Source organism: Trichomycterus rosablanca, chromosome 20, assembly GCF_030014385.1.
Source record: "Trichomycterus rosablanca isolate fTriRos1 chromosome 20, fTriRos1.hap1, whole genome shotgun sequence".
NCBI lineage: Eukaryota > Metazoa > Chordata > Actinopteri > Siluriformes > Trichomycteridae > Trichomycterus > Trichomycterus rosablanca.
This window is the reverse complement of record NC_086007.1, coordinates 1186155-1206566: the sequence shown is the minus strand read 5'-3', so window position 1 is coordinate 1206566 and position 20412 is coordinate 1186155. Positions and strand designations below refer to the sequence as shown.

Here is a 20412-nt window from a genome sequence, read left to right as displayed (position 1 = left end):
TTGTCGGTTCTAAGCCCGATCTGATCTGCTTTTATTCCTCCAGGGTTTGTGTACAAAAACACGATCGTGTATAAACATGAAATGAAACATGGAATTAGATGTTCGGTGTTCATGCATGGAACTGTGAGTGAGCAAAGATGAGAGGATATTTAGGAAACAGGAACTCGTGTGTGTGTGTGTGTGTGTGTGTGTAGATATGCTGGAACACATCAGCACTTTAATCCAGATGAGATGATTTATTAATGAAACACGTTTATACAGTTTATATTCTCTTTCATTTCTAATCAGATTGACCCGAATCTCTAAAAACATTTAGAAACACGTGGCTCAGGGATACAGTCAAAAGTATGTGGACACCCGGGCGTCTGTAGGAATTTGTGTCCGTTTAGTCAAAAGGGCCTTTTCTAGTTTGCAGACACAAATGAGAAATCTATTTTTGCATCAGACATTCCAATTCATCCCAAACGTGTTAATAAAAGTCTGGTCTGGAGTTTCTGCACGTCATGGGAATCGCTCGAGTGAGTGATCAGAAGAGGTCGCAACTGCCCCGGAGATGAGGAACACTGTTTCGGCCATTGTCCCTCCCCCTACAGACGCACAGCCAATCACGTGTTTGTGCAGGCGCGCGTCTGACATTATTATTTATTGATCTTAATAAAATTTCTATTTCTTTCAGTGTGATAAGAAGCTGATTCACAGAGAGCTGAATTTCTAGGAACACGCTGATCTTCACCGGGGGGGCCGATGGTTGTGGACGGGACGAGCCGCACGCAGCATGCCGAACGATTCCTTCTCTTTTAATTGAACCTGGATCGGACACGGAGCTACAGCGCTAGATATTTCAGGTTCTGAGCCTCCATCGTGGAGTTAATCAGGGATGGAGGTGAAGCGACGGCTGCATCTACAAACAAAACAAAAACACACGACAAAAACGCTGCATTAATGAAAAGCTTCGGGACTTTTTTAGGTCACAGAAGTGGATGGCTTGGATATTTTTAGTTCTTTTATTATGGGGGTGTCGATCTGCCCGCGTGTGGGTACGATAATAAATAAAACATAACATTTAAATCGCCAGTGTGGTGAGTGACCAGCGTTCTGAGTGTCTGATCTCGAGCCCTAATGAACATGAAGTCGTACGTGTGCACGTGTGATACCTGCATCGTGGCTCGTTCGGGCCCCGGGGCTCCTGTGCTGGCCCTCGATGTGCGCCGTCATCTCCTGGCGGTCGGGGGTAGAGTGGCCGCACTGTAGGCAGCTGTAGCGCCCCCTGGTGTGCTCCCATAGAATCCGGCTGCTAAAGGACTGGCCTGAGAGAAACGGGAGACGTTACACTCGCGCCCGGCCACTTTATTAGGAACATTTATGCATTCGCTGCAACTGACTGAGGTCCGACTGTTGTTCTGTAGACTTATCGTAGATGTTATTCGGTCGCTGGAGCGTTCTCGGGCCTGTGATGCCACCAGTGCGCTCTCGGTGCCAGTCTCAAGCCCTGATGCAATAAGCACGCTTGGCTTTCCCCGCCCCCAAACACACCCGATCCGGCTCACGAGGGCTTTGATAAATAGCTCCAAAGTTAAATCGGGTGTGCCGGGAGTGACGAGAGCTTAAAACTTCAAGCGCTAGGTTAACAGAGGGCTGAAGGTCCAGCTGACAGGCCGAACACTCCTGCTGCAGCACTCAGGGGTCCACATCAGCGCTCCTTTACATCAAACACTTACATCCAGGCCTGATCTGTGCATGAACCCTCAACGCTCGGTTAAATTTTACTTCCAAAAGCCCAACAATAGAACAGACATCAGCCAAGACATGTTTAGTAGTGTAACAGAGGCTTATAGCGAGCAGATTAGCTTGGCGTGAACTGCACAGAATTGATATATTTAGCTTAGCAAAGAAGCCGCCGTACGCCGAACATGTCTCAGCTGGTGAAGAAGAAACGGTTTGTTACTTTATTTACCACTTGTAACCCACGGTCACACCAGAAACCTCCCGCTGCAGTACAGGTCAGGTATGAGGTGGAAAAGGTCCACCGCCGTCGCTCGGTTAGCATTTCACACATGCTTCATTGATCGACTCAATTCATTCTAACGTTGCAGAGGGAATAAAAGGAGGCGACCGACTGGCTCGAGATCCCAGCAGTGATGTGCTAGTGGATTAGAAATGAAGGGCCCGACATTAAGGCTCCTGATTGATTCATTTCAACCTACAGACCGATCCACGTCACGTCACAACACGCCAGCTTGGGTGGCATCGTAATGAATCCCAGCAGACAAACAGCAATGGTAGCAATAAAAGACTTTTAGCGCGTCCAGTCGCCCGATTGCGTCACGCTTCCTCTCCACCAATGCTGATCCCCGCTCTGATCGAGGAGAACGAAGCTAACCCACGCCCCCTCCGACACGTGGGCAGCAGCCGTATGCATCTCATCACCTACACTTTGACGAGTGCAGTGCAGCTCAGCGTCGTGTACGGAGAGACGCACCCTGAGAGCACTCTCTTCTCATCTCTGTGCAGGAGCCATCAATCAGCCAGCAGAGGTCATAATTGCACCAGTCATGAGAGAGACCCCATCCGGCTTAGTCCTGCCCATATCTGAACAACAGGCCAATCGTTGTTCATGTGGCCGCTCAGCCTCAGCCGGCAGGTTCGGTACGATGTAATCAGAAGGTCGCTGATTCAAGCCCCACCACTGCCAGGTTGCTGCTCTTGGGCCCTTGAGCAAGGCCCTTAACCCTCAATCGCTCAGACTGTGTACTGTCTCTTTGTATAAAGGTAAATAGAACCGAGATGCTGTTTCATCCACAGAGGGGGAACCTGGTGTGACCGAGGCTTAACACAGAAACCCGAAACGGTGCAGAGATGAGCAAGCGCACAGTGGACGTCAGCACGTCCGAAACACCTCCACCAGCCCAGCACACCGAGCTCGGATCTGAACCGGCTCAAGCCAGCGCAGACGATCCAGCTGAAAGGGGTGAAGGAAGCAGAAGGGAGAACTGAACTGTGGGTAATCTGTTAGAATCTGTACGTGTGATACATTGGCACGGCCGAAGCGGCGTTAGCGGCAGCAGCGTGTTGTTAAGCCGGCCCGGCTGGAAGGACTTCACACGGTTCCTGTGTTCCTCACCTGCACTTCTTCTCTCATAAAAGCCTGAGGGGAGTTCCATCTGTGCAAAATGGGCGCAGGCGGGTCTGGTAGAGGACAGCCACATGATAAAACACAGCGTAATCAACAAATAAATAAACACACAGTATGATTTTCTATCCTGATTCTACGTGCTGCGTTCGACTCGCTCCGGAATTGGGACAGAACACCAAGAGGACGCGCCTACTAACTATAACGTACAGGTGATTCAGCACTATGGGAGGAAAGCTCCGACCTCAAAGCCGACGTACAGCTTTGGGCTGAACTGGAATGCTCACTGTGAGTGTGGACTGCTGTGAATTGAATGCCTGTGGTTTTGGAACTGGACGTCAGGTGCAGTGTAAATCGATATGGTGTCTTACACCCAATCAGGAGTTGAGGAGACGGTTTCTAGGTAACGGGGCGTGTCCTTTTGATGTTTTTTCCCCATCCCTGGTGGGAGGTGTGGCGATGCGAGCGGCGAGCGTCAGTCGAACGCAGCGGCTGATCGGACATCACCGCTGCAGGGGTGCACGTCAGATTACCTTGATTCTTCCTCCAGACCGCGTTGGATCCAGGCGGGGTGTGCGGCAGGTAGGACGCCGGTCCCGCCGGCCCGAACCTGAGCGAGCGCTGAGGTTCCGGTTCGGGCGCCGGGGACAGACTGGGAGGAAAGGAACCGTACGGGGCGTCCTGCGGGTTCCGAGGCTGGACGACCTCGGACGGGACCCGAAGAGCCGAGATCAAGGGCGCGGAGGAATCGGACGCCTCCTGGGGGGTGTCCCCCGACGGATCCGTCTCTGTGCCCGGATGACCAGCGTCTGGTTTCGGGGCCTTGCCCTTGGCCACCTTGGCGCACGTCTGCAGGTGTTTCAGGAGGGTGCGGTAGGAGCGAAGTTTAGCCCTGCAGCTCTCGCACCTGAAATCAGACGAGTTGAGGCGATCAGATTACGAGAACATTCGTGAAAGAGAGAGAAAATACATATTTCATCAATATTAGGGTAGCCGACCACCCTCAGCACCCCAAATTTGAGTCTCGGTGGTGACTGATGGAGGAAAAAGCTGATGTGAGGTCAGATGAATGTAAAGAGCACAACCCCTACGAATTTATTTATTTATTTCGATGTTTATAGCTTGTGGTATTGCTATACATTGTCGTTCTCGTACGTATTTAGGTCCAGCCCCTACAAAAACACCCCCACTGACCTCACTCACACCTAGGGCCAAGACTTTGTCCTCTTTATCTCCCTGTCTAGTCATTTCCAACTCCCAACTGTCAATCTGCCGCTTGTACAAGACGTTTCTGGCTATTTTTAAAACTAGTCTTAAAACCCATTTTTATTCCTTGGCTTTCAATCCAGCATGAGACTTTGCCCTTGTTTTATTTGCCTTATTAGTTTTTACCGTTTTATTTGTTTCATCTATTTCTTTTATTGTTTTTTATTGTTTTTATTTTCTCATTGTTTCTAGTGTTTGTTTTATAAATATCTATGTACAGCACTTTGTCACAGCTGTTGTTGTTTTTAAAGTGCTCTATAAATAAAGTTGAGTTGAGTTGAGTTGAGTTTCCTCAGGCACGTGTCCAATCTGTGGACACGTCTTATCACCTGTCAGTGTTGGATTCCTTACAGGAAACCACGCTAAGCTCCATGTGAAGACCCCCTCCCACTTCGAGCAGGTGCCCGGACCAGTCCTGGAGATCTCACATGGTCACATTCTCGTATAGAAGAAACCCAATCCGACCGTCCCTCCCTCCCTCAAACGTGCACACTTGTGTTTGCGTGGACGTCCGGCCAGGTCGGCAGCGTTAGCATGTAAAACTGCTGCACCATTAGATCCCCCCCATTGCCAAATTTTTAACAATCTGCATGTTTTTGGAAAGCTCTTTGGCCAGAAATGAGGTAGTGCAAAGGAGTGGAAGCAACAGTGCAGTTAGACTCACAGGAAGAAGTAATTTGGTTTGTGGTGACGCCTCATATGATCCATCAGCTGCTGCATGCTGGAGAAAGATCCATCACATCCTATAGTGGAGCACAGGAACGATTTACCTGGGAAACACAAGCACAGCCGGCGTGAGGAACTCGCGGACCTTCGAACGACGCTTAACGTGACCTGTTGTACTAAAACGGCGAGTGAGGAACGTGATTAGTGGAGGAACTTATGAGCAGTAATAATGAAGAGAAGTTTAGTGCTCCTGTCTCCTTCTTTTACTACATTAAACCACGTTAAGCTTTATTTTCAACCAGAAGCGTTTTAGACTCTGGGAGAAGCTGATTCTGATTCTCACCGTTTCTCAGAAGCTGGAGCTGTAACACAAGTTTAAAAGTGAAACAGGGAGGAGAATCCAGATAAACACAGATACATGTGGAGCTGTAACCCTGGATCTGCACCTTATTCCACACTGATGCAGATTCAGCTCAGATTCAAGCCGAGCACCGAACAAAGCGGCGGTCTGCGCCGAGGCTCGCGGCGAGCAGAAATCATACCTGGGACGGACTGTGCCGGGTTGCTGTGATGATCCCTGATGTGGTTTCGCAGCGCTTCTGCGTTCGTGTACGTCCGCTTACAGTTATACAGCGAACAGGGTTGAGGGCAGTCTGCACAGGACACAGGACAGGTCAGCGTAAACGTGTATCCCTGTGTACATAAGAACCGAATGGAATTATACTTACTGTCCATGATGAATCTGGAGTGCAGTGATGGCTGGAATTCAGAAATGCAGAGAAAATCCTTCACTTTTACCTCTAAACTAGAAAATAAAACAGTAAAAATAATATTTTGGTCATTAGATTAAATGCACTATTTGGACAAAAGTATTGGGACATGTTTCTAATTTTATGCACAATTTGATGGAGTCAATTCCAGCTCAAGTTCATACTGTCACTACAGCAAAAAGGAGAACATACCAAATACATCAAATTGTTTTTGCTGATCGTGTTATAAAAATACTGTATTAATAGCGAGCAAAATACAAAATAAAAGCTTTTTACTTGATAGTGCACAAACAATTTAATAACATACATTTAAAACAACAAATTAACATAAGCAACATTAAATGCAAAAGTAAAGATACATAAAATAATAATTATTACTATGTTATGATAATACAGATCCGTTTACTAGAGCTACGTGCTAACAGTAATGCTAGCGAACGTTTAACAAAGACAAAAAAATTGTCACAATATTTTATTATTATAAGCTTTTAAACGGAGTTAAAGTCGTTTGTTGAACTTACAATAATCGGAGGATTAATTCTAATAAATAAATATAAATGTTTATATTTGAAAGCTCGTCTTTCAGCGCCGCCCGTCTCGTACGTGCGCGTCCACATACACAGTCATGGACGCGCGCAGTTACGTCAGCGCGTGCTCGTAATTCCACCAATAGAATCCCGAGTATGAATCTGCGGGGTCGCGGTGGGTCCCTGTGCGAAGGGTCAAAAGGAAACACCCTGAACAGGTCGCCAGTCAAACACAGGGCAAACACACACACACACACACACACACACACACACACACACACACACACACACACACATTAAAGGTAGCACATCTCGATAGATCTAGATGTTATTATAAACTATACTGCAGTAAAGTTGGTTTATATTCGAATATTCGGATTTCTTTCTTCAACAGCTTTTAAAAGATGCGTCCAAAAAGGCTCATCTGTGTAACTGCTCATTGTTGGCAATCAAGACAATCAACTACATCTGAGTTTACTACAGTAATAGATGCTTTTCACAATGTAAACTATACATTACTTTCACTGTGTGCTGTAACCGCTACAGGAGCTCAGGGAGTCTAAACACTCACATAACACAGAAACAGCAGCAGATAGAGATCATAGAGGTCCGAGCACTAACACCTTTTATTTTATTGTTTTAGGAAATACTTTTAATAGCTTTATAACAGCTCATCGCTTTGAATTATGATAGAATAAATAGACAGGCTTTACACAATATTTACACCTCTCAGACTACATGTTATTAGTTTATTGTTGTGAAGTTTTGTAAAATAAAATCGTTTCAGTGGCTTTTGAACAAATGTTCTAAAAAATAAGTTGTTAATCGATTGGAACCAACATGACAAACATCACCTCTTAACCTGGCAACTTAATATCTGCCTTATTAAGCTGACAAAATTTAATAACAAAAAAACCTTCTAAACAATTCTTCAAAATGCTCAACAACAAGTTGTACTTCATCAAATGTAAACCAGAAGACAAACTACACCTGCTATACTGACACTGTCACCCTTTATTACATAGTTTTACACAGTATTACTAGTTAAGATCTTTATGAAATAATTTCAATACCTTTTAAGTACTTGTCACATTGCTCTAAAACAAGTTGTATTTTAATAAAAATCTGTTTTTATTATGTAATAAAGGGTGACAGTGTCAGTATAAGAGGTGTAGTATGTAATGTGGGTTACACTTGATAATATACAACTTGACGAATACTTTAAAAGCTATTGAAGTTATTCATACAAATCTGGTGTAAATAAAAAAGCAGGTGTAGTTTGTCTTCTGGTTTACATTTGATGAAGTATAACTTGTTGTTGAGCATTTTGAAGAATTGTTTAGAAGGTTTTTTTGTTATTACATTTTGTCAGCTTAATAAGGCAGATATTAAGTTGCCAGGTTAAGAGGTGATGTTTGTCATGTTGGTTCCAATCGATTAACAACTTATTTTTTAGAACATTTGTTCAAAAGCCACTGAAACGATTTCATTTTAAAAATCCTCACAACAATAAACTAATAACATGTAGTCTGAGAGGTGTAAATATTGTGTAAAGCCTGTCTATTTATTCTATCATAATTCTAAGCGATGAGCTGTTATAAAGCTATTAAAAGTATTTCCTAAAACAATAAAATAAAAGGTGTTAGTGCTCGGACCTCTATGATCTCTATCTGCTGCTGTTTCTGTGTTATGTGAGTGTTTAGACTCCCTGAGCTCCTGTAGCGGTTACAGCACACAGTGAAAGTAATGTATAGTTTACATTGTGAAAAGCATCTATTACTGTAGTAAACTCAGATGTAGTTGATTGTCTTGATTGCCAACAATGAGCAGTTACACAGATGAGCCTTTTTGGACGCATCTTTTAAAAGCTATTGAAGAAAGAAATCCGAATATTCGAATATAAACCAACTTTACTGCAGTAAATCAACAAACCTTGGTGTGACTACATTTCCCAGAGTTCATTGCTGCTGATGTCGAAACTCTTATATTTCCGTGACTAGTTAAACACTTGGCGAAGCAAATAATTCAGTGTCGTTCATTTATTTAGTTTGTTTTTGTACTTATTTCAGTATAAATCAGGTTAAATCAAGTTTTTGAGCTAAAATGTCCTGTCCAGTGATTCATTCCGGTGAGTAATTTCTGATTAAATATGATGATCAAACTCTTGGTGACTTGTGCTTGAGGATAATGCTTACCTAAATCATAAAGCATTATATAAACATATATATACATATGTAATATATATTATATAATATAAATGCACACGTGGAATCATTTATTACCCTGAAATAGAGAAAATATTTGTTTGCACTGGTGTTAAACTGTTGATTTTACTATTTAGATTCCAGTTAGATCCAGGATTATTATATAGAAGCTTTAATCAAATCTTTCATAGCAGATTTTAGATTTTAATCATTTCTGCAACTGTTTTCTGTGACTGAATGACTAGAACACTGAACCTTTTCTATCCAAAAATAGTTTATAAACATTTAAAATGTATTGTGGGAAGTTGGCTAAAAATTTGCTGGGGCAAACATGTAAATACAACAACTTAGATGACTGATTTGGCGGTGAAGAAAGTTTTAAAGCATCATTACATTTGTTTCATGACTCCATTATTTCTTAGTTTGTCTGTTTTGTGCCCATATAAATAGGGCTAGTCTGACTCCACCACGTAAAAAAAAAAGGCAGTTCCATGTACAGATAAGCGAATGTAATCTAAGAAGTACCAAAAACCTGTTTGTCTTTAATCAGAAGTTGCTGGAACTTAGCTGACAGTGTTCACAGTCAAGCAAGCTTAACATCATTATAGGCTCAGAGAAAGTAAGAAGGAATCTCCAGGTCATACCTTTTTTAACCATGTCATCAGGAACAAACTTGACTGAGGCTTTAAGTTGCTAGTTTGAAAGCAGGGGCTGTTTGCATTGCAACCTCAAAGCCAGTGGTTATGTGAAGCTCGCTTGACTTTCGACAGTGTTACTCATGTCTGTAGCCTTGTTGTTTGTTGATTACATAAGGCCATCCAGACAAAAGGTCAGAGAAAACGATTAAATAAACGGTTTAGACTTCAGTCTAAACAGCAGCTTGAAATGTTTCCAAAGTTGCAGACGATATGGTGCTGATATATAACGAGCCTGTACTGCTTAAATCATCTTTTTACATGACATCGAAATGTTTCTTCTGCTTCACAGCAGTGGATTTGAACCAAGCCATGCTCCCTCTGGACTGGATTTTGGGCACATGGGAATCAGACGAGCCCGGTGAAGGTTCATTTCCCTCCATCACGCCTTTCCGTTACACTGAGACGCTGCATTTTACTCACGTGGGCCAGCCTGTCATCAACTTCATGTAGGCAGCATTCACATATACGATCACGTCCTACATTTGTTCTACTCTGAACCGTAAACACACAGATTTTCTACAAACCTCTTTATTTGGCCAAAAGTATGTGGACACCTTATGTTCCAGTTTACCCCAAATGTGTATAATAGGGTTGAGGTTCTGTACAGGCCACTGGAGTTCCTCCACACCAAATTTTGCCTTTTGAATCAGTAAAGAATCTTTACCAAAGCATAACATTTATGTTCTATAATTGATTCAGATCCATCTGATACATCATGGGTGTAGTTGAAACACCCATTAGGAAGGGGGGTATCCACATACTTTTGGCCATATAGTGAATCATAAACCTGTTACCAGTCAGGCGTGGTGTATTTAGAATATTATTTTTGCAGGTTTAACGCCTTCCATGCTGAGAGTAAAAAACCTCTGCACAGGGAGTGTGGTTTCATCCGGCTTCAGCCTGGAACCAACAACGTGGCCTTCATCATCGCTCAGAACTCAGGTGAAGCCTTAATACCAAGGAGATTTGTTATCTGTTAGGCTGAACAGGACTGATAACCAGCAGGGTGTTTGCTCTAACAGGACTTGTAGAGATCGAGGAGGGGGAGCTGGTAGGACAAAAACTGACCCTGCAGAGCCAGGCGCTGGCCAGGACGTCATTTGCCACGAAGCCGCACGTTCAGCAGGTCTGTTTGTTAGAATAAGTACCAAAATCTCAGCTAGTGCTTAGAAGTAGAGTAAAGCAGGTCCTGCTACCCATTATTTGACCCGTTTTTTCCTCTCTGTTCAGATTTGTAGGCAGATCCAGCTGAGATCTGATGGCAAACTCGAGCAGGTCGTGTCCATGGCGCTGGAGAACCAGCCACTGACCCAGCACCTACACATCACCTACCGCAGAGCTTCCTGTCCTCAGAAGAGTCCAGTGGAAAACTGAAGAGTGGTGATGGGGTGTCCAGCAAGCACTTATTATTAAACCACACATGGTTTATTGCACTGTTACATCTGGTAGCTGGTGAAGGCTGAACTGTTACTGGTGGTGGGATGAGACAAGACTAATGTAGCTAAAAAATGTATAAAATTGTGTTCTTTTCTTTCCATTACTTTAATATGGGTGTGGTCATACACTGAATATCATAATAACTACGACTGTGCCAGCACTGAAAGATCGTCATGTACTGGTGTGTAGGAGCACCACTGATGACATCTTGTATAGCAGGGTGTGGCATTACGATTCTATTATTATATCCAACATAAATCATACAGAATCATATTTTGTTCTCGGGGAGATTCATGTACACGACTGTTCAAAACAGTTCAGCTTAGCTGTATATAAACTGACATTCCAGGTTATAATCTAAATCTGGATGTTTTGTCTTTGCATATCTCATTCCCACACCTGAATTAAGTCCCAGCCACACATTATTTTCATGTATACGAGATGTCACCAGCAGGGCTCAGTGGTGTGATTAGTTGAGTTTTGGGGGTTTTGGAGTTAATCACTATTTAGGTAGCTTTTTCTCTAATAATCGTTGCGGTATTGTGTTATACATTCTGTAAAATTAATAATAATAGGTGAATGGATTAATCAGGAACATGAATTAATTGACTTTGTACTGGAATCTTTATATGATGTACAACATGAGCTAAACAGAACAATAATAAACTTATAATAAATGCACCTCCTGAATGAGTTATCACTGCGTTATTGGAAAAATTACATCAGATCGGCCACTTATGGGTAGATTTATCTCTGTCAGGTGGATTTCAGCTCCTGGCAGCCATGTGGACGGTGTTTCCCTAGACCAGCTTTTCTCAACCGGGGTGCCGTCAAAAATATTCTGATAATGATGAGTCGTTCGCGAACGATCCGATTCTATTAAAAGGCTCTTTAAAATGAACAAAAGGAACCGAGTCGCTCCTGTAGGAGACGCTATATACATACAGTATATATGAGCGAGACACACACACACACACACACACACATACACTCTCAAAAAAACTCAAAAGAAGCTTTATTGGAATGACAAATAAAGACGTTCGTATTGCCAAAGCAAGTTACAGACAAATAATAAAAATAACAATAAGAACAAATATATACAAAACAGTTGCATGTGCAAAAATATAAAATAGAATAAAATAATAATAAAAACAGTGCAAAATAATAACAATAAAAATTATAATATTTACATTAATGAGGTAGTAATAACAATCAGTTTGTGTGTGTGTACACACACACACACACACACAGAACGAGAGACACACACAAACTGATCGTTATTACTACCTCATTAATGTAAATAATATAATTATTATTTGTTATTATTTTGCACTGTTTTTATTAATATTTTATTCTATTTGGTATTTTTTTTGCACATGTAACTGTTTTAGTAAGCAAGTAATTTATTTATTTATAAAGCACATTTACAGTACATCCAAAGTGCTGTTTTGTATATATTTGCTCTTTCTTATTGTTATTGTTATTATTTCTCTGTAACTTGCTTTGGCAATACGAATGTCTTTATTTGTCATGCCAATAAAGCTTCTTTTGAGTTGAGAGAGCCGTAACCGAGCTACAGAGAGAACTTGCAGAAAAGAAGCAGTGCTCTTAGTATAAGGACAAATAATTGAGAAATAAACTATAAACTTGTTTAATTATGTTAAATCTGATTCGTTCATGGCGCGAACTGAGCTTTTCAAGCGTAACTTACATCAACAACAAGTACAGGGAGCGACTGAGGGCTCTGGACCAGGAGATCCGTGTCTGCCTCTCATCCATCCCTGCCAGAATAGGGTGATTGTGTGCATCATCCCAGGCTCAGGTTTCCCATTAAAAGTAAGTCACGTTTACCCCTCCCTCCCTAAGTGACATCTTATGGTGTGTGCACGTGTGTGTTAGCAGTCCGAGGGATGCAGAGTGTAATTTTTTTAATACATTTTAGACTGGGGTGACTTGAGATTTTGCATACTTTTAAATGGTGCCGTGACTGAAAAAAGGTCGAGAAACACTGTTTTAAAGTATTCGTCATATTGCTCCAAAACAAGTTGTATATTATCACGTGTAACCCACATTACATACTACACCTCTTATACTGACACTGTCACCCTTTAGCATTGCACACCATGCACACATGCCTACATTATACATATAAACAGGCATGTGCGCAATGCTAAAGGATGGCAGTGTAGTATGTAATGTGGGTTACACTTGATAATATACAACTTGTTTGGGAGCAATATGACGAATACTTTAAAAGCTGTTGAAGTTATATAATAATCTGTTTTTATTATGTACTAAAGGGTGACAGTGTCAGTATAGCAGGTGTAGTTTGTCTTCTGGTTTACATTTGATGAAGTACAACTTGTTGTTGAGCATTTTGAAGAATTGTTTAGAAGATTTTTGTTATTACATTTTGTCAGCTTAATAAGGCAGATATTAAGTTGCCAGGTTAAGAGGTGATGTATGTCATGTTCAAGATGTTGGTTCCACTCGATTAACAACTTATTTTTTAGAACATTTGTTCAAAAGCCACTGAAACTATTTCATTTTAAAAAACCTCACAACAATAAACTAATAACATGTAGTCTGAGAGGTGTAAATATTGTGTAAAGCCTGTCTGTTTATTCTATCATAATTCTAAGCGATGAGCTGTTATAAAGCTATTAAAAGTATTTCCTAAAACAATAAAATAAAAGGTGTTAGTGCTCGGACCTCTATGATCTCTATCTGCTGCTGTTTCTGTGTTATGTGAGTGTTTAGACTCCCTGAGCTCCTGTAGCGGTTACAGCACACAGTGAAAGTAATGTATAGTTTACATTGTGAAAAGCATCTATTACTGTAGTAAACTCAGATGTAGTTGATTGTCTTGATTGCCAACAATGAGCAGTTACACAGATGAGCCTTTTTGGACGCATCTTTTAAAAGCTATTGAATAAAAAAATCCGAATATGTGAATATAAAACCAACTTTACTGCAGTATATCAACAAACCAGAGAAGAGACGTGGTTGTGATTACCGGAGTCTTGGTGTGACTACATTTCCCAGAGTTCATTGCTGCTGGTATAAAAGCTCTTATGTTCGTGACTAGTTAAACACTTGGCGAAGCAAATAATTCAGTGTCGTTCATTTATTTCCTTTGTTTTTGTACTTATTTTAATTATTAATCAGGTTAAATCAAGTTTTTGAGCTAAAATGTCCTGTCCAGTGATTCATTCCGGTGAGTAATTTCTGATTAAATATAGATAGATAGGAAGGAAATTATTATTGTATATATAATATAATACAATAAAATGTAAATGAATAAATATTAAAAATAAATATAATATAATGTAATGTAAAAAAATAAATATTAAAAATAAATATAATATAATATAATATACTGTAATATAATATTATGTAATGTAATAAATATAATATAATGTAATGTAATAAATATAAATGTAATATAATATAATATAATATAATATAATGTAATATAAATATGATGATCAAACTCTTTGGTGACTTTTGTGCTTGAGGCTAATGCTTACCTACATCATAAAGCATTATATAAAGCATTATATACATATATAACATATATTATATCATATAAATGCACACGTGGAATCATTTATTACCCTGAAATAGAGAAAATGTTTGTTTGCACTGGTGTTAAACTGTTGATTTTACTATTTAGATTGCAGTTAGTATTTTATAGTTTTACAGTATTTTACAGTTAGTTATTATATAGAAGCTTTAATCAAATCTTTCATAGCAGTTTTTAGATTTTAATTATTTCTGTAACTGTTTTCTGTGACTGAATGACTAGAACACGGAACCTTTCCTATCCAAAAATAGTTTATAAACATTTAAAATTTATTGTGTGGAGTTGGCAGTGAAAATTTGGCAAACATGTAAATACAACAACTTAGATGTCTGATTTGGCGGTGAAGAAAGTTTTATAGCATCATTACATTTGTTTCATGATTTCTCCATGATTTCTTATTTTTGTCTGTTTTGTGCCCATATAAATAGGGCTAGTCTGACTGCACCAGATGTCTGCCTTAAAATAGAGACTGCTGGAACGTAGATGACACTGTTTACAGTCAAGCAAGCTTAACATCATTATAGGCTCAGAGAAAGAAAGAAAGAAAGAACGAATCTCCTCGTCATACCATTGTAACCATGTAATCAGGAACTAGTTTGAAAACAGTAACAGTAAACAGTTGCCTGTAACCTCTAAGCCAGTGGTTATGTAAAGCTCGCTTGACGTGTTACTCATGTCTGTAGCCTTGTTGTTTAGTGATAACATAGGGCCATCCAGACAAAAGGTCAGAAAAAACCATGAAATAAATGGTTTGGACTTCAGTCTAAACAGCAGCTTAATATGTTTCCAAAATTGATGCTAATTGGACGTTATGGTGCTGATCTTTTTTTACATAAAATCTACATGTATGTTTTTTCAGCAGTGGAATTGAACCAAGCCATGCTCCCTCTGGACTGGATTTTGGGCACGTGGGAATCAGACGAGCCCGGTGAAGGTTCATTTCCCACCATCAAGACTTTCCGTTACACTCAGACGCTGCATTTTACTCACGTGGGCCAGCCTATCATCAACTTCATGTAGGCAGCATTCACATATACGATCACGTCCTACATTTGTTCTACTCTGAACCGTAAACACACAGATTTTCTACAAACCTCTTTATTTGGCCAAAAGTATGTGGACACCTTTTCCAACCATGAGCATTATTATAGAGTTGGCACTCACTTTTCTTCTTGGAAGGCTTTCCACAAAATATTGGAGTGTGTCTTTCCTGGGAAAAGAGCATTTCATGTTGGACAATAAGGCCTGGCTAGAATCCGATGTTCCAATTTAGCCCAAATGTGTACAATGGGGTTAAGGTTATGGTACAGTACAGGCCCACTGGACATCCTCCACACCAAACTTTGCCTTTTGGATCAGGAAGGAATCTTTACCAACTTATTGCCACAAAATCGAAAGCATATCATTTATTTTCTATAATGGTTTTTGATGGGTGTGGGTGAAACACCTGAACACATACATCCACATACTTTCGGACATATGGTGCTTGATAAACCTGTTACCAGTCAGGCGTGGTGTATTTAGAATTTTATTTTTGCAGGTCTAACGCCTTCCATGTTGAGAGTAAAAAGCCTCTGCACAGGGAGTGTGGTTTCATCCGGCTTCAGCCTGGAACCAACAACGTGGCCTTCATCATCGCTCAGAACTCAGGTGGGTTTTAGTTTTCTGGACGATGAAGCATTAATATCAATAACACATCATCTGTTAGGCTGAACAGGACTGATAACCAGCAGGGTGTTTGCTCTAACAGGACTTGTAGAGATCGAGGAGGGGGAGCTGGTAGGACAGAAACTGACCCTGCAGAGCCAGGCACTGGCCAGGACATCATTTGCCACGAAGCCGCACGTTCAGCAGGTCTGTTTGTTAGAATAAGTACCAAAATCTCAGCTGGTGCTTAGAAGTAGAGTAAAGCAGGTCCTGCTACCCATTATTTGACCCGTTTTTTCCTCTCTGTTCAGATTTGTAGGCAGATCCAGCTGAGATCTGATGGCAAACTCGAGCAGGTCGTGTCCATGGCGCTGGAGAACCAGCCACTGACCCAGCACCTACACATCACCTACCGCAGAGCTTCCTGTCCTCAGAAGAGTCCAGTGGAAAACTGAAGAGTGGTGATGGGGTGTCCAGCAAGCACTTATTATTAAACCACACATGGTTTATTGCACTGTTACATCTGGTAGCTGGTGAAGGCTGAACTGTTACTGGTGGTGGGATGAGACAAGACTAATGTAGCTAAAAAATGTATAAAATTGTGTTCTTTTCTTTCCATTACTTTAATATGGGTGTGGTCATACACTGAATATCATAATAACTACGACTGTGCCAGCACTGAAAGATCGTCATGTACTGGTGTGTAGGAGCACCACTGATGACATCTTGTATAGCAGGGTGTGGCATTACGATTCTATTATTATATCCAACATAAATCATACAGAATCATATTTTGTTCTCGGGGAGATTCATGTACACGACTGTTCAAAACAGTTCAGCTTAGCTGTATATAAACTGACATTCCAGGTTATAATCTAAATCTGGATGTTTTGTCTTTGCATATCTCATTCCCACACCTGAATTAAGTCCCAGCCACACATTATTTTCATGTATACGAGATGTCACCAGCAGGGCTCAGTGGTGTGATTAGTTGAGTTTTGGGGGTTTTGGAGTTAATCACTATTTAGGTAGCTTTTTCTCTAATAATCGTTGCGGTATTGTGTTATACATTCTGTAAAATTAATAATAATAGGTGAATGGATTAATCAGGAACATGAATTAATTGACTTTGTACTGGAATCTTTATATGATGTACAACATGAGCTAAACAGAACAATAATAAACTTATAATAAATGCACCTCCTGAATGAGTTATCACTGCGTTATTGGAAAAATTACATCAGATCGGCCACTTATGGGTAGATTTATTTGTGTTTCCCTGGACTATCCTGTCCTCTGTTTGGGTCTTCCGGTTTCTTAATGGCTTATTTGATATACTTCTAGTTGTATCCACCTTGTTGTTGGCCGTCCTTTTTCTTTTTACCTTAAACTTTTTTAGGCATAACTGTATTTTACAGTGAATTGGAACCTCTCATCGAGAGGTTTTGTTTGACTTGGTTGGGGATCCATTGGTTTCCTGTATGGCAAGCCATTTTAGCTTTTAATCCTTTTTTTCTTGATATCAGGAATTCAATTTTTGATATCAAGAATTAAATTCTTACTAGTAAAAAATAAATTCTTACTAGTTAAAATTTATTTTTTGATATCCAGAATTAAATTTTTACTAGTAAAAAATGAATTCTTACTAGTAAAAATTTTATTTTTGATATCAAGAATTGAATTATTACATGTTCTAATGATAATTAGTTGATTTGCATTTGGATTCAAAGGCGGGGCTAACTTGGGTTGTGCTTTTCTTAAAGAGACAACATACCACATGTACTGCAAACCATTGTAAACAAAATAGTAAAAGTTGTACATTACAGATTTTGCAGCATACTCAAGCATTTACATTAAAAAATAAACATGTTTAAAAACTGCAGACTGAAAATACATCTAACCCTTAAATCTATACTCTATCGCGTAATCTACATATCAGTGTTAAACCACATTTCTTTTGTAACGCAGACATGTTAATAATGTATGGAATGACGTGTATGAAAGCTGTAAAATGTAACATCACTTCATTACTGCAGTGCATCCCAACTCTCTCACATCTACACTTCACAAAGTCAACTACACTAATGACCAACTTTCTAATGGAGTTTCTCTGGTCCAACTTACAATGTGCAACAGTCCAGTAGATGGCACTTGGAAACCAGAGACTGAACGGTCTACTAATAAATACACATTTGTTTGATTCATCTATTAATGATGATTATTTTAGAGAAAAAAAAAACAGATCTTAGATTTTTTTTAAAGTCAATTATTGATAATTACATTTGATTTCCAATCACTTGCAATGCCTGTTTAAGTCAAAGCTCCTGATTCTCAGTGTTTCACATGCCAGTGATTTATATACAGTGTAAGAGACGAAAATCACTGTCAGATGTGTGTAATGCCAGGTCTATGGTCAGTGTAATAGGAGTATGGTTGCCAGACACTTATGTAAGTCATCTTACAGATGGTAACAACAAATGCGCTTTAAGAAAATGTATTCAATTTAATATAATCCAGTCATTTTATTTATCACTGTCATTTATCAAACTCACATTTTATTGCAGACTTGGCAACCCTGAATATTTGGAGACACTCCCACATGCAGTGACAATGAGCTACTATTGGATATATTTAAACAGACTCATTTGAATACAATTTTAACTAGTAAAAATTTAATTCTTACTAGTAAAAAATTTATTTTCTGATATCAAAAATTAAATTCTTGATATCAAGAATTAAGTTTTTACTAGTAAGATTTGAATTCTTGATATAAAAAAATTACATTCTTGATATCAAGAATTGTATTTTTTATGGCAAGCCGTTTTAGCTTTTAATCCTCCTTTTCTTGATATCAGGAATTCAATTTTTGATATCAAGAATTAAATTCTTACTAGTTAAAATTAAATTTTTGATATCAAGAATTGAATTTTTGATATCAAGAATTGAATTTTTGATATCAAGAATTGAATTTTTGATTTCAGAAAATAAATTTTTACTAGTAAGAATTAAATTTTTACTAGTTAAAATTGCATTCGAATGAGTCTGTTTAAATATATCCAATAGTAGCTCATTGTCACTGCATGTGGGAGTGTCTCCAAATATTCAGGGTTGCCAAGTCTGCAATATAATGTGAGTTTGATAAATGACAGTGATAAATAAAATGACAATGGATTATATTAAATTGAATACATTTTCTTAATGTTTGCTTAAAGTGTTTAGCTAATCCCAAGTAGTTAATATTTTTTAGTTTTGGTTATTGTAGCGCATTTGTTGTTGCCATCTGGCAACCATACTCCCATCACACTGACCATAGACCTGGCATTACACACATCTGACAGTGATTTTCGTCTCTTACACTGTATATAAATCACTGGCATGTGAAACACTGAGAATCAGGAGCTTTGACTTAAAGAGACATTGCAAGTGATTGGAAATCAAATGTAATTATTAAAAAATCTGAGATCTGTTTTTTTTTCCAAAAATAATTATCATTAATAGAGTGTACAATCATTAAAATGTGTATTTATTAGTAGACCGTTCAGTCTCTGGTTTCCAAGTGCCATCTACTGGACTGTTGCACATTGTAAGTTGGACCAGAGAAACTCCATTAGAAAGTTGGTCATTAGTGTAGTTGACTTTGTGAAGTGTAGATGTGAGAGAGTTGGGATGCACTGCAGTAATGAAGTGATGTTACATTTTACAGCTTTCATACACGTCATTCCATACATTATTAAGACGTTACAAAAGAAATGTGGTTTAATACTGTAACAGTATGTGTTTATGTATGGAACGTATGACGGTTTTATGTTTCAGTACGGAACAAATAGAGCGACGCACACAAATTTATGCGGGGTTTTGTGTTTATACATGATAGTTAAAGTTTGTTACTGTTGTACATTTAATAAATATAAAATAAGCAAGTACAAAGCTTTAACCGTCCATTCTGTTTATTGACACGATAGTCAAGAAAAGGAACAGAGTGAAACAAATACTGATATGTAGATTACGCGATAGACTGATATTTTTAGTCTGCAGTTTTTAAACATGTTTATTTTTTAATGTAAATGCTTGAGTATGCTGCAAAATCTGTAATGTACAACTTTTACTATTTTGTTTACAATGGTTTGCAGTACATGTGGTATGTTGTCTCTTTAAGAAAAGCACAACCCAAGTTAGCCCCGCCTTTGAATCCAAATGCAAATCAACTAATTATCATTAGAACATGTAATAATTCAATTCTTGATATCAAAAATAAAATTTTTACTAGTAAGAATTCATTTTTTACTAGTAAGAATTTAATTCTTGATATCAAGAAAAGGAGGATTAAAAGCTAAAACGGCTTGCCATATTCCTGCCCTAGTAACCCAAATCTATATACAATTTCAATAAAATTATTTCTAATCAGTGCAAATATTACAAGTCTAAATATTAGCTCCTGTTTTTTACTTTAAAATTAAATAAGTTCTAGCACTCCAAACTGT

General features: G+C 39.2%; 3 protein-coding genes across 4 annotated transcripts; 2 read left to right on the top strand and 1 right to left on the bottom strand.

The window, feature by feature from the left end:
* znf414 (zinc finger protein 414) lies at positions 1–6539 on the bottom strand. 2 transcript variants are annotated; one of them, XR_010015473.1, is made up of 8 exons: positions 6354–6539; positions 5791–5867; positions 5605–5715; positions 5061–5166; positions 3664–4037; positions 3122–3186; positions 1155–1307; positions 812–901 (listed from the first exon to the last, which is right to left on the bottom strand). XR_010015473.1 is itself a non-coding variant. In XM_063016635.1 (7 exons), the coding sequence occupies exons 2-7, from the start codon at positions 5795–5797 to the stop codon at positions 825–827; spliced, it is 828 nt and encodes a 275-aa protein (XP_062872705.1). In that variant the 5' UTR covers positions 5798–5867; positions 6354–6539; the 3' UTR covers positions 1–824. The 2 variants fall into 2 exon arrangements, 1 of the variants encoding a protein (XP_062872705.1); XM_063016635.1 differs by lacking the exon at positions 3122–3186 and having other exon boundaries at positions 1–901.
* A 1801-nt stretch (positions 6540–8340) lies between these two features.
* On the top strand, positions 8341–11379 carry LOC134334507 (peroxynitrite isomerase THAP4-like). Its single transcript, XM_063016847.1, has 5 exons — positions 8341–8487; positions 9551–9707; positions 10094–10203; positions 10284–10387; positions 10492–11379. Exons 1-5 carry the CDS (start codon positions 8463–8465, stop codon positions 10633–10635), a joined length of 540 nt encoding a protein of 179 aa, XP_062872917.1. The 5' UTR covers positions 8341–8462; the 3' UTR covers positions 10636–11379.
* A 2511-nt stretch (positions 11380–13890) lies between these two features.
* LOC134334570 (peroxynitrite isomerase THAP4-like) lies at positions 13891–17130 on the top strand. The gene is made up of 5 exons (XM_063016938.1): positions 13891–13915; positions 15147–15300; positions 15825–15934; positions 16035–16138; positions 16243–17130. Exons 1-5 carry the CDS (start codon positions 13891–13893, stop codon positions 16384–16386), a joined length of 537 nt encoding a protein of 178 aa, XP_062873008.1. The 3' UTR covers positions 16387–17130.
* The last annotated feature ends 3282 nt before the right edge of the window (positions 17131–20412 follow it).

Bases quoted from the DNA above. Each gene is read 5' to 3' on its own strand.
- LOC134334570 (XM_063016938.1), top strand. From the start codon at position 13,891: ATGTCCTGTCCAGTGATTCATTCCG. The intron at 15,935-16,034 runs GTGGGTTTTAGT...TTGCTCTAACAG, and splicing joins CATCATCGCTCAGAACTCAG to GACTTGTAGAGATCGAGGAG. The intron at 16,139-16,242 runs GTCTGTTTGTTA...CTCTCTGTTCAG, and splicing joins CGAAGCCGCACGTTCAGCAG to ATTTGTAGGCAGATCCAGCT.
- LOC134334507 (XM_063016847.1), top strand. From the start codon at position 8,463: ATGTCCTGTCCAGTGATTCATTCCG. The intron at 8,488-9,550 runs GTGAGTAATTTC...TCTGCTTCACAG, and splicing joins CTGTCCAGTGATTCATTCCG to CAGTGGATTTGAACCAAGCC. The intron at 9,708-10,093 runs GTAGGCAGCATT...TTATTTTTGCAG, and splicing joins CAGCCTGTCATCAACTTCAT to GTTTAACGCCTTCCATGCTG.
- znf414 (XM_063016635.1), bottom strand. The intron at 4,038-5,060 runs GTGAGTCTAACT...GTCTGATTTCAG, and splicing joins AAACCAAATTACTTCTTCCT to GTGCGAGAGCTGCAGGGCTA. The intron at 1,308-3,663 runs GTAATCTGACGT...CGTTTCTCTCAG, and splicing joins GGTCTGGAGGAAGAATCAAG to GCCAGTCCTTTAGCAGCCGG.